Source organism: Carica papaya, chromosome 8 (assembly GCF_054855325.1).
Source record: "Carica papaya isolate Zhongbai chromosome 8, ASM5485532v1, whole genome shotgun sequence".
NCBI classification, from domain to species: Eukaryota; Viridiplantae; Streptophyta; class Magnoliopsida; order Brassicales; family Caricaceae; genus Carica; species Carica papaya.
Window position 1 is genome coordinate 33832699 of NC_142316.1, and position 13635 is coordinate 33846333.

The 13635-nt window shown below is 35.7% G+C and overlaps 2 protein-coding genes across 4 annotated transcripts; one reads left to right on the plus strand and one right to left on the minus strand.

Annotated features, from left to right (window-relative positions):
• Positions 1-2066: 2066 nt before the first annotated feature.
• On the plus strand, positions 2067-6596 carry LOC110806384 (TPX2 (targeting protein for Xklp2) protein family). Of its 3 annotated transcripts, XM_022031217.2 has the most exons (9): positions 2069-2374; positions 3377-3654; positions 3772-4167; positions 4296-4354; positions 4497-4574; positions 4680-4758; positions 4875-4946; positions 5086-5193; positions 5920-6596. In XM_022031217.2, the coding sequence occupies exons 2-9, from the start codon at positions 3415-3417 to the stop codon at positions 6394-6396; spliced, it is 1509 nt and encodes a 502-aa protein (XP_021886909.2). In that variant the 5' UTR covers positions 2069-2374; positions 3377-3414; the 3' UTR covers positions 6397-6596. The 3 variants fall into 3 exon arrangements, with proteins under 3 accessions (XP_021886910.2, XP_021886909.2, XP_021886911.2); XM_022031218.2 differs by lacking the exon at positions 4875-4946 and having other exon boundaries at positions 2067-2374; XM_022031219.2 differs by lacking the exon at positions 2069-2374 and having other exon boundaries at positions 3488-3631.
• Positions 6597-9198: 2602 nt separating this feature from the next.
• On the minus strand, positions 9199-12641 carry LOC110806382 (fasciclin-like arabinogalactan protein 17). Its single transcript, XM_022031214.2, has 3 exons — positions 11064-12641; positions 9797-9923; positions 9199-9499 (listed from the first exon to the last, which is right to left on the minus strand). The coding sequence occupies exons 1-2, from the start codon at positions 12385-12387 to the stop codon at positions 9850-9852; spliced, it is 1398 nt and encodes a 465-aa protein (XP_021886906.1). The 5' UTR covers positions 12388-12641; the 3' UTR covers positions 9199-9499; positions 9797-9849.
• Between the last annotated feature and the right edge of the window lie 994 nt (positions 12642-13635).

Sequence of the window (13635 nt, forward strand, 5' to 3'; positions counted from 1 at the left end):
TTAACGATCACAGGCTTCTTAGTCTCATGGTCTCGAAATTCTTCCAAAGTGGTCGATTTTACTTTTCCAAGTAACACAGGATTTTCTCATTGTCAACTCAACATTTCATGTGTATATATATAAAAATATATATATATATATGTACGTACCCGATTCCATTTCTGATAAATATATATATATATATATGGATATACCCAATTTCATTTATTAGCAAAAGAACAGTTTAAAATGAATATTCTATCAAATATACATATATACATATATATATGTGTGTGTGTGGTAATTAGAGAATAGGTAAGTTGTTTAATTTGATTTTGATAGGACATTGATGATTCTAGGAGATACAATGCATCTCTCTACCTTAATTGAAGGAAGACAACAAAATATCATTCACACATAAAAAACTTAAGATCCTATTTCATCAGCCATGAACCAATTATACATATATATATATAATGTATGTATATATAGGTTTACAAACTTTATTTTATACAAAAATAAAAATGATATTGTTAATAAGTTGTTGCATATAATGATGTCAGACAAAACGGTGCCATGTGCACATTTTAGCAAAATGCAAAACACTTGAATTTATTTTTCATTTCTCCAATAATTGAGACAAACATTCAGACCCCAAGTACCACCTCCCCATCCACACCATATACATATACATATACATATATATATATATAATATATATATTTATACATGCTGTATGTTTTTATACAGAAAATAGAAAGTTCATTTACTAATTAAAGAAATCAATTATTATATTTATTTAAATTTATTTTTTTAAAAATATTTAAATATATTTTACATTATTTAGTAAATTAAAAATATTAAACAATAAGTATTAAATTTTAAAAATTAATTTAATAAATTTGCAGTAGATTAGAAAACAAATCAGGGGAGTGTGAAACCACGTGCTCGAAACCAGCGCGTGGAGAAGCTCGTCGAAATCTGTTTCCGAAAGGCGACACTTGAAGGCCAGGCTTGCTAGCGAATGCAACGTACCACCCACAAAATTCCGACGGAAAACAAATCAGGAGTGTCAAAAAACGTGGAAACTAATCCAACGGCCACGATTTCTCCATCTCTCATCCCAAAGGCCCCACCTCCCCTCGAGATTCGGGTCGGAGTACGTAGGATTTTGATCTCCAAATCCCCTCTTCCGCTCGGTTAAAAATAAATAAATCTTTTCCACGTTGTGACAGCTCACGCGCGGTTGGTGAAGGTGGTGGTGTGGGGCCCGAGCGACGGCACGTGGAAACCAATCATGTTGCTTCGTTCTGACACGTCATCAAGCGCTCGGGCATGAGAGAGAGGGGGGGACATACCCACCTGTGACCTGTACGTTTGTGGCCCCACACATCGACTACGCTCTCTCTCTTCTCCCACGTTCTGTTACAGTAGGCCGTCTGTTGTCTTTCAATCATTAGGCTGTCACGAATTTACTATTTTGCCCTTCGATTCTCCGCAAATCATTAATTATTTTATTTTCCTCATTTGTTTTTTTTGGTATGACCATTTTGCCCTTCCTTGCTCCACTTGCAAACATAGACACACACATATATATATATATATATATATATATATATATACATACATATACAATTTAATGATTATTCTCGAGGGCCTAGTGCAATTTTTTGCTAATGGGTAATTAGTGGTTGGGTTTGATTTGATTGCATGATTATCATATGGGTAGGTTGATTTTTAAAGTAGATAGATAAAACATCTTTTACTCCTTTAATTCTTAATTAGTGACAATTGATTTTGAGAGCTCACCTAATTAAATTCATAATCTTCAATTTTCAAGATGGGATTTGATTGTATTCCCATTTTTAAACTATTAAATTTATATGGGTATTCAAATTTTTAAGCTTTATTTAGCACATAAAGATGTTTTTTTTTTATTTTTTAATAAATTAAAATTTATTTTCCTATTTATGGGTTTGTCGTTTTTTAAAAAATAATAATAATAATAAAATATTAGTTTTTTTTTTTTAATAAATATATTTAATTCCTCACTCTCTATTCCCTCCGGTACAATTCAGAATTCAAGAGGAGTTCGAAAAAGCTACTGATAAGGGCAGCGGCATTTTCGTAATTTCATCGACTTCTGAAATCTATCCGCTTCGTTGAAAAGCTCATATTCTTTTCATTCCCTGCGTAACCTTCCTTTCTCTCTCTCTTTCTCTTTCTTCAACAGAAAGCAGTGTCACTACGCCCACTAGAGCTTATCTCAAATGTACTCGTTTCGGTATTTACAGCTTTAGGCTCAGATTTTGTCATTTCTGAATCAGCGGCGTCTTATTTGGGTTTCTGTTCTTAGTTTTCCTGTTGAGCTTTCACTGTTTTCTGGATTACCCAGGTATGGTTTTCTGCAGATTCCTGGCTCCATTTTTATGCGTTCTTTCTCTCTGTTTTCTTTTCCTTTTTTTTAACTTTTTGCGTCCGCTGTGTTCTTTGAAGTACTTGTTGCTCGTTTGCTTCTACTGGACGGTTTAATTGGTGTAATGTGTTAGATCTTCGAGTTGAATTGAGTTTTCGTCGAAGGATGTTCTTGTTTTATGGTCGTATAGTCTGAGATCTATTAGGAATTCTTTTGAGTTATGGTGTCTGTTTTGTTTATGGAAGAATTGTAGCACGAGTTTCGCCTTTTCATTCAATTGATTTCTAGAATGGTTTCGTTTTTGATTGCTCAGAAACTGTTTGAGAAAAACAAAACAGAGGTAAGGAGTTGAGGAAATTGAAAGGTTACCTATAATTATGTCTGGAACAAATGAAATTTGCAGAGAAAAAGTGTGGATGAAATTCATTTGAAAATCTGCATTTTTATATTTAGAATGTTGACAAACCGTGGAGTTGCGAATAAACTGAACTTTTTTGGTGGGATTCATTTGTTTTGATTCTTTGAAAATGGAATTTTAGTGGTTCTTCATTTTGACATGGAAATTTCTGTATAAAGAATTTTATAACCTTTCCTTGTCTTGGTTTTGGCCTTGTTCTGTTTGTTTTAGTGCTCAATTGCCGTGGATCTAATGAGAAAATATGAGAGTCTATGAGAAGTGTAAGTACATCGGTCGATTTGGCCAACACGACCTTAATTGTTGATTTGTTTGATACGTAAAGCTGAGAAGATAATATATGTGAGAAACAATTCACAACAACCCAAAGAAAATCAGAACTAAATTTAGCAATGAAACAACACCCTCTGGCCCCAGTAAAAAATCAATAAAAATACCAACAAAAAAGCTACAGCGACATGATAGAAAAAAGATGTCAGTGTAGGAAGAATGAGAATTGAAGGATAAACCTGTTATTTCCTTTCGCTTTCTAGTGATATTTACAAGTATAAAATTGCTGTTTGCAGAATATTCATCTCACTCTGCATAAGAATTTCGTTGCGCCATGGCATCTGAGAACGGGATTACAGTGGAGGATGAGAGTATTGTCATTAAGAAAGTTGATGTGGAACAGTCTGACATGGAATCAAAGAAAGAGGAACATAACTCTGATAGTGGTGAAAAGGTTTTGAATGAAAGTGAACCTTCAGAAACTGTGGCCAAAGCTGAAGGTCTTAATTCATCTGGGGTCAAAGCTGAAGCTGCTATAGATGTCACAGAAAGTAAAATCTCAAAACCCTTTAAGGTATCATGTACCATGAACTCAGGTTCTCGCTTGAGTTGTTAGCCATTAATTTGATGGCATGATTGAGCAGAATATGATTTCTTCTTTACAAGGTGGGTTTTGTCTTTATCTATGTAGGAGCAGAGTAAGTCAAATGTTGGTCTCTCAAAGAATGGTAAACTAGCTAAAGATAAGCCTAATTTAAAAGGCTCGGCTCCATTTTTACGTAACCAGAAGCCAAAAGTCCTCTCCCAGAGCCTTTCATTTCCAGCTAGAGGTAACCATGCTGATGCTTTGAAGAAAAGTATCGATGGACACCCATTGAAAAATGGTGTCAAACATGGCCAAGAAAATGGAGCAAAAGCTCATCATGCATTGTCTTCTAATGGATTAGTTACTTCAGTATCCCGCTCGAATTATCCTAACAAACGTGCACCCACTGCAACAAATTCAAAGGAAGCAGAGAGCAATTCTGCTGGAATTCCTTCTAGGCGGGCAACTTTAGCATCTGTTTCTAGTATTCGACGAGCTGGGGTAAAGATCACTGCATTTTTATTTCATTTTACCAAATACTAGAAGAATCATGCTCTTCCATTCTCAATTTTTCTATGCTTTCCCTTTCACCTTCTCGCATAGTGATTTTCTTTGTCTGTATTTGGCAGCCTACAAAGTCCAATTCTGTTACTGCAGCGACTGACTGCCTACCATCTGAAGTCTCCGAGTAAGTGAAACGATCCATCCACTTCATAGATATATCAATAGCTTTATTAACAATGCTGAAAGTACACAAAGGAATTATGTGAAGTAACTGTTAAGATTTATTTAGTAAGACCAACTCATGGTATATTTGTATGTAACTGCAGAGAAACTGATCAAAATGCAAAACCTGAGATGACAACTTTGCCAAGCAAAGACGATGAAGACGCCCATTCCACTACTTCGTACTTTTCTATTCTTAAATCGCTGTGTTACATGATATTGCATTCATTCTCTTACCTAATTATCAAAATCTAATTGCATATTCGTAATTCTCTTTATTAAAACAGGACTTCCACACATGGAAGAAGAAACAGCGGGTCTGGATTTTCATTCAGGTTGGATGAACGTGCTGAAAAAAGAAAGGAGGTTAGTATTGAATAAACTACTCATCCTTTTCTTACCTAGACTATAGAGATGGTTTCATTTTGTTGCTAACTTCATTTTATATGCAAGTATACTTATTTATGTGCTTGATCTTTCAGTTCTTCCTGAAGATGGAAGAGAAAATCCATGCTAAGGAAATTGAAAAAAATAACTTGCAGGCAAAATCAAAGGTTGTGGAACCAACTATTCCAGAGAAACCCCTTTTTCCAATATCAACTCTATTAATTAGATTCGGAAACTTGATGTCCTAATTTGCTATTCTGATTGACTTTAGATTTTCCCTTATCTTCCACTGGTGCCTCTTTGCAGGAGAACCAGGAGGCGGAGATCAAACAATTAAGAAAGAGCTTGACATTTAAGGCTACACCAATGCCAAGCTTCTATAAAGAACCTCCACCAAAAGTTGAACTGAAGAAGGTAAACCATATATATATATATATATGTACACATCTTCTTTTGCTTCTTTCTGCGTTGTGAGATCCCAGAAGCTGCAGTTACCGTTCAGATATAAATTTCATTTTTCATTTTGTTATACTGTACCCATGAGGCCAGTATTCCAATATGAGTATAAATTTTGGACCTTGCTAATTTACCAAAACGTACAAACTGAGATAACCTGACAAGTGAGAAGTACTGAGTGCCCAAATCTGGTAACTATAACTGATTGAGACAGGATATTCTAAATGCTTCGGAGACATCATTCTTCCATGTTGCTTGCTATAGAACTTTCGGTGATTACTGTACAAAGTTACTAAATTAAACTAAAATATTAGAAAAATTACCCTGCGAAATATGATGTTTCTAAGGCATCACAGTTGCGCCCGGGTATAGGCTATATTTGGAGTTTTTGTGTCCCAAGTAGGCTATATGAGGCCTTTTTTGTGGTTGGTTATGGTATTTGATTTAGTAAATATTCATGTTTCTTTTTTCAATCTCTCCTATATCTTCATGAAAAATATAGAGAGAGGTAGCTACAGAGAATAACTATAACCTACTGCTGAAGAAAATAAATTTTTTTATTATTTATAGCTTCTCCACAAAGTTAGTTAAAAACAAATGCAATTTCTATATGTTGAATGCTTAAAGACACTAGCTTTCGTGGTCCTAGTTTATCAATTTTGCTTACACTTTTTTTCTTCATAGATACCAACTACACGTGCTAAATCTCCGAAGCTTGGAAGACAGAAAAGCTCCACTGCTGCAACAAACACCTCCCCAGAAGTTGCTGGAGTTCCTTCTGCTAGCCCACATCTGAACCGCGAACAGAGCAACTCTACCAAGGGAATCCAACCAAATGGTGATAATGACAATTCCGGTGCTTTGAAAAGACCTTTTAAGAAATCCCAATCCAAGCTTCATCCCCGGGATAGCCCAGTCAACACAAAAACCGAAGCAAAACCAGTCAAGCCAAAACCAAAGTCCAGCGCTGCATGTAGCCAAAACCAGGAAGCAGCAAGCACTGCAAAACCCATAGACGACCTGACATTTTCTTCGAGTATTCCCAAACTTGAAGATGCCATAGCTGCTCCAATGGCTGAAATGAATCCTACTCAGACTGATGGACCCATTTCAAGTTTGGCCAATGCTGAGATCATGCCTCTTGGAGTCACAGTCGGGTGAAGAATGAAGATTATATACAAGTCAGGCGTTATAGATGTTCTTTATTCTTGAATCTATTCTGTTGTGAATAGCATATTATTATTATATGTTGCTTATGAGTTGTGACATTCTTTTTGGGGAATTATTATTTAAAGGTATATAATATATATATATATATATATGTCTCTACAGAGTAATGTAATCATGTTTCCTTCCCAAAATTTCTGTCCAGATTGTTTTGGCAAAATTCTTTATTCATATTTGTTTTGTCCTAATTTTAACTGTTTCTTAATGTAAACTGCATTTTTTGTAAATTATAGTCTTTGCAGATCAAACTATATATATATATATATATATAAACAAAAAGTTAATAATACAGGAATCACAAATATATTTATGTACTTAGGTTATTTTTCTCTATTTCTATTGTTTTCCTTCTTTACTATATAGATTGAAATTCTGGGTACATATATTTTCTTTTAATTTTTTTTTTTTAACAATCATATTATATATATATATATATTTATTATATAACATTTATTAAAGAAAATGGGATTAAAATTGAGAGATTTTTATTATAAACAGACCAAATCCCAGACAATCATCCGACCCGCAATACCTTATTGGGCCAACCCGTTCGGCATGTCTACTTGACGCTTTCAATCCAAACTGGGTTTCGGGTCATTCCCTCCAATCATATAGTCCAATCCATTGGCATGAATTATATAGAATTTGCACGTGTCTATATAAAATAATTATAATTGACTACCAATTTCTTTGAATTGTACTTTCCCCTTTGGTAAGCTCTTGGCAATGCACTTGTGTTATAGCTTTTGGTGTTAAATTTAAACTATTTATTTAGTCTCTCGTAATAGTTATTGTAATTGGCGTTAAGGGTACGCTATTAAATTACTTATTATCGACATTATAATTATTGTCGCATACATTGATATTATAAAAATTACTATCATAAATTAGTAACATATTTTATCTTTCAATATAATGTAAGGGCTTTTTTTTTTTTTTGCTCTCTTCCAACTTAATTAAGAGTTGGGTATAACTTAAATCACCTAGTCAATCTCCAACTCATAAGTAACTTTAACTTTTATCTATTAAATTATATATATATATATATATGTATGTATATATATTGGATGTATAAACTTCATTTATGAGACTCTCGTAACTTATTAAATGACAATTTCGTAATTTTTTCAAAGCTTAACTCGTTGAAAACAATTCACCCAAGTTACCATTATTTTATATCTTGTCTCTTAAGAAGAATCGCAAGAAAGTTGTGCCATTTATGATTATATATCAATTATTGATCTTCTATAAAAAGCTAGATATTAAAATAAGTAGGTAAGAAGCACTTTTATTTTTTTTAGTTAAAAGGGAGATGTAGCTTGTCAACTCATGCCACCACACAATTTGTACTCTCTCTTTTTTTTTTTTTTTTTTTTTTTCTCTTTCTTTGTTACAATCATTTCACGAAAGCAAAGCAACCCAAGTGTCCCCCCACCCCACTTCTGATTTTTTGCCTCTCAATTATTTCTCTTAAAAGCCTTGACTCTCGTGAGTCTTCTAATCTTTTTTCATTGTTAAAAAATTTTACTTCTTATAATTTATCTCGAAAATATCATAAAGTGTATCAAACATATATATATATTTATATAATCAAAATAAAATTTAATACCCAATTTTTTTTTTTTTTTTTTACTTTCATGGCATCTCCACACATATATATATGTATAATTTAATTTAATTTTTAAAAAAAAATAATCATTTTTCAATGGGTGAAAAAATTCAATTACTCATTCATATTTGTATATTTCTTTTCATATTATAAGTTTCTTTTAATGTAGTTTATATTTATTTTAATAGACGTTGATGTTATTTATTTTTGTTAATTAATTAAAATTGTGTATTTAATTTTTCTGTTGCAATATTAATATTTTGTGTTGGAAAAGATGCACGTCATGGTGAACATTTTTGTACGCACCACACCGCATGTTTGCCCTCGGCAAATAATAAACAGTCAATCTGACGTCGTTTTGGATCCACAAGGTAATTTGTCTCCAAACCAGGACTGTCCTACCTGAGAAAAAAAGAGTGCACTATTCTTATGTCGGATGGGATGGATTAAGACTTATCCAGCCATCTCTCGTTGAATAATCCACAACCAAACAAGATTTTAGCGAAACGTTTTTTTTTTTTTAAAGGTCAATGGTTTATTATCTTTCTTTCTTCCTTTTTTTTTTTTTTTTTTTTTTTTTTTACTAATTTGCACTTGCATTACATCTTTTGCACAAACTAATAAGATCTACTCACAACATAATATTTATTTTGTGTGTGTATGTATGTATATATATATATATATATATTGGTAATGGGAATTAGTTGTATTTATAAAGTATATATAAGCACATGGGGAAGGAGATAAATAACAAGTTGTTCATTGTTTGGCATTTATCAATTCCTTTTTTTGGCATTTACCCACCAGGAAAACGAAGAATTATTTGTCTGGTTTCCACTTTTCTTCAACATCAAACCTGCTCAAAGAAGATTACAAATGGAAGGTCAATCATGTTTATCTCATTCTTTTTATTATAACATCAACACAGACAGCACCAACTGTGTCAATACTAATTATTCCCATTCCACCATCAAATTATTGACTACCATCAGACGGCCCTGATCGCATCGTTCGGTGCTATATGTCAACATATGCAAAGGCTGTAGTATGTCGGCTGCGATGATCGAACCCACATCGGAACATTTTCAGCAGAAATCAAATAAGTGGAGGAAGAAAAAAGAGAGAAATAGACAAGGTCCAAATTTGATTCACAAGCATCCGATGCACAAACTGGCAAAAAAAAAAAGGACATAACCCGTGATATGAAGAATAACAGGAAGAAAGACTTACATGGTTGTTCATGCATACAGTGACAGTGAATCTTACATAATGAAATAATTAAAAAATGATATGTAATTACAGTATTTATAACAAAATAAACCCACAAGCTCTCCCTTATCTGCTTTCTGGGATTTTCAGGAAATCAAGCCATTACAAGCGATCCCTTTCTTTCTTCTATTACACCAAAAGATTCTTCTTCCTACAACTCTGCAAATTCAACAAGTACCCATCATTAGCCCTCATCCAAACTTTCTTCAATACGAAGTTATTATATTTCTACCATTAGAAAAAAAGGGAGAGAGTTGCAAAGAGAGTTTGCAAGAATGCAAATTACAAGGACTCAAAGTCATTTACGAAGTTCCATTAATCTTTTTACCATTGTAAAAATCTATACAAGTTACCAAGGATTGGGATACAGATGCAAGTCGTTATATAGATTCCGTCCACAATTTCAATATTTACCAAACTGTAAATGGAACAATAAGAATTCGGCTACTGAACTACCTTTGACTGTTTACAGGGTTTCATGTTCATCTTGAGACTTTATTTGTGTATCTTCATTGACATGTAGTAAACTGCGAATCCCGTCCAATAGTTTGAAGCATTCTACAAGCTACTTCCAGCAATTTCCCTGACATTTTCAAGAATCACCAACAAAAAAAAATTTGAAGTCAACTCATGAGGTATGTTTACATCAGATGCAGGTTGTTAATTCAAGAAGAGAATTAATTAAATCCCTAAACCATGTCCAGCCATACACCATGTGTAAATTTATAGTCAGCTTATTAAAAAAGAATAAGAGAACAAAACGAATCATGCCAAATAAAAAAATTATACGCAAATTGAGGTGTGGAAATTATTAGTAAACATGCTGTTGATTGACAATGAGCGGTGATGGGGTAGTAAGAATATGCCTCACAGATCGGCAATTCTTGAGTTTCTGTCTTTCTATTAAGCTGTTTTGATCACATGGATTCGTCATTCCGTGGACAGGGTCATAGCTTTCTTGAGATAATTGTGTCATTCATGAGAAAACTTCTATCAGCCTCGAAATACAAGAATTCAATCTAGATTACTGTTATAGGGTATTCATCGACTCAGAAAATAGTGCCATTATTCTTCATCTTTACTTCTCAATGGATAATTCATTACCATTTTAGACTCAGTGGTGCTCCTACATCCCATGCCAATGGCAAGAGCAATCCCTTTCACAAGAAGAAAGGGATTGTTGAAATCAGACATCCTTTAAGACATACCCACAAGTCCATACATACAACCATAACAAAACCAAAATTGCTATATTGCATTCAATACTTCAATCAAACATGCCTATTTATCGTTCCACTTTCCCTACCACGAACATCAAATCTCTGATAAAAGAATATCCATTCTCCACCTTAATAATCAAACCACAAAAGAAATTTCCAAAAAATAAACCTGAAAATCGACAATGAACATAGAATTATGGAGAAAGGGATCAAACCCTGGTTGCATATGGGTATTCCATTCTATTCCAACGCCAACAAAGGAAGCTCCAGCAGAGAAAGTTTCCCCATCTCAAATGTATCATATATAGAGCTAGAGTTATATTCATACGGTCCTACCTAATTAAGAACTAGTTTTGGAAAAGATGATGCCTAAGTTAAATCACAGAGGCCCCATAAATTACCAAATAATCCAAGATTAACGGCTGAAGAAACAAACAATCAAAAGATTAACAACCAATTAAAATTAAGAGAAAATATAGCAAAAGAAGAACCAAAGAACGTACCTCTTCTTGGCTTGGTAGCAATTTTAACAGCCGCCGGTTTTTTCACAGTTTCAGTCTCCTCCTCCGGGAACAAAACACCATCAATTCCCTGCACCGAAATCCTTCCATCCCTATAAATATCCGGGTCGAACAGATATGCTGACCCGTCGCCGTGCCCGAACTTGACCGACCCATCTGCCTCTTGAGCCACCAACTTATGGGGCAACCGCAGAGTATCATACCTCACTTTTCCAAATCTCCTCACCGCATTGTACATGCTCTCCTCAGTCTGGTACTCGGGTATGATGTGGTAGTAGATAATCTGCTCCGGTGCACCGGGCTCGCTCAGTTGATCGGTGGTGAGCTTTGCCATGGCTTCATCATTAGGTGCCAGCACTGTTAGCACGTACCCTTCTGACACTAATCGGCCCATCTCTGTCGCCAGGGAGGTGAGATTGACCAATATGTCTGCCATTTCGTTGTAGCCTCCATAATGCAACAGGGTCTGAATAAAGTCCTTCACCTGGCTCTCACCGTCGAAGTGATGATGGTGTCCGCCAGGTCCGGGAGCCGGCGCCGGAGCTAGTGAAGGACCCGGTGCCATGGCTTCGTAGATCGGAAGCACCGGTGGAGCTCCAACAGGAACTGGTGCAGCCGGTTTCTTCAACCGATGAGTCCGTGGATCCACCTCAGGGGCACCCTCAGGAAGGACGGCAGATATGGACCGCAAGTTCCGCCTCTTGTTAAAATCTTCCTGCACAGACCGGGGAACAAGCAGCTTCTCGATCCCATGGATGACGCCGTCGGGACGGATGACGTCATCGGGTCGGACAATCTCCGCCGAATCAACAGTTCTCTTCCCGGATGCCTTGCTGGTCAAGTGAAGGTGGTCGCTCCAGAGAGTCTGATGCTTCATGGAACCGGACTTATCACCGGGCCATTCATCGGCGCCGATTCTCTTCGGAAGAATGTGAAACATCAGGAGAGTCTGAAGAGATTTCAGGTTGCCGGGTTCAAGCAAGAACCGCTTGAACTCGGGGTCAAGCCCGCGTTCCAAGGCCTCATTTCTGGGCGCAAAGATGGTAATATTATGCTTGCCGACAGCTTCTTCGAGAGTCTGGAGAAGGAGAGCCTTCTCCACAAGCTCAGCGAGCTCAGTATAATGAGAGTCAAGGAGAGCGACGAGGACAGAGTTGGAGTTGATTTGACCCGAAGCAGAAGAAGCTGAGAGCTGCGACTTAGAAGACGACGATCGGTTTTGCTGCAATGCAGCATCGGTAAACGAAAACGAGACCAAGAAAACGAAGAGTAAGAGCTTGGAGACACCATAGATGTGTGAATCCATGGTGCTCAAAGATAGAGAAGAGAAAAAAACCAGTGTTGCGATTAATGTGAATGTGATAGTCTCTTTACTTGGACTAACCTCTGGAGGATGGTGTGTGGTTTGGAATTTGCGAAAAGCAGAAATGAAGGGAAAAGTAGAAGTGCGTTAATGGCGTCGGTTTGTGGGTATTGGAGAGAGGTGGTTGTCGGGTCGGGTCAGGGAAAGGACATAAGAAGAAAGTTGAGAGAGAGAGAGAGAGAGAGAGAGGAAGAGTGTTGTCGTAAGGAAAGTGGAGAGTAAAGGAAGAGTTTAATGAAGGAAGTGATGAGACAGGCTGGATGTGGGGTCCACACGGAAGCAGACTGCTCCCTTACTGTCAGCTTCTTCCCCCAGCTGGCCTCTCTCGGCTAAGCCTACTTTTTGCTTAATCCTTTTTTTTTAATCTAATTAATTCTTAATCTTGATTATAAATTTAATTTAACTCTAGTTATCATACTATTGTTAATTAATGTTAATACTAAATATAATTTTTGTAATAAATAAAAGCGGAGAAGCCATGTGAAGCGCGTGGCAAGGAAGGACAAAGGCGCGGCTTGAGATGAGGGAATATCACATGCGTGGGGACTTCGAGAGAAGTTGTCGGTGTGTGAATAGTAGCGGCCTCGTTTCTACGCTAAGCTTTATACCAAGACGCGCCTCTCTCCAACAGGCACGGCGCGTGGAATGCGCCAAGTTATGTACCTCTCGGATTTTTTTGGTTTTAAAAAAAAAAAAAAAAAGGAGAAGTAAACGGCGACGTTTAGACAGCCGGTGGGTTGTTTGTCTCCTTCACTTGTCCTTTTGTGTTGACACCCACCGGTAAACAAATTCCCACTCTCGTCCTTGGGTTTGGTGAGGAGGCCTGGGCTTGCGGTTTTAGACTTTTATAAATAATGTTGTATTTATTTGTTTATAACTTTAAAATTAATTATATAATTGGAAAATACATCAATATAATTTTTAATTAATTTATTCTTTATATATCTTTTATTGATGTGGGTATATATTGTATTGTATTGCATCGAACAATTATATTCTAACCACCAATAAAGGGACAAAATTTTTATATATGTTAAGTTAGTCTAAAATTGGAAAATAAAATGCCATGTTTGGAATATGCAAGTATAGTCGGTAGAATGTTAAATTTGATTATATGCATGTACATATACATATAAGAAAAAATTGGTCGTGACAACAACTTTCTAACTAATGGGTTCTTCAACAACTATG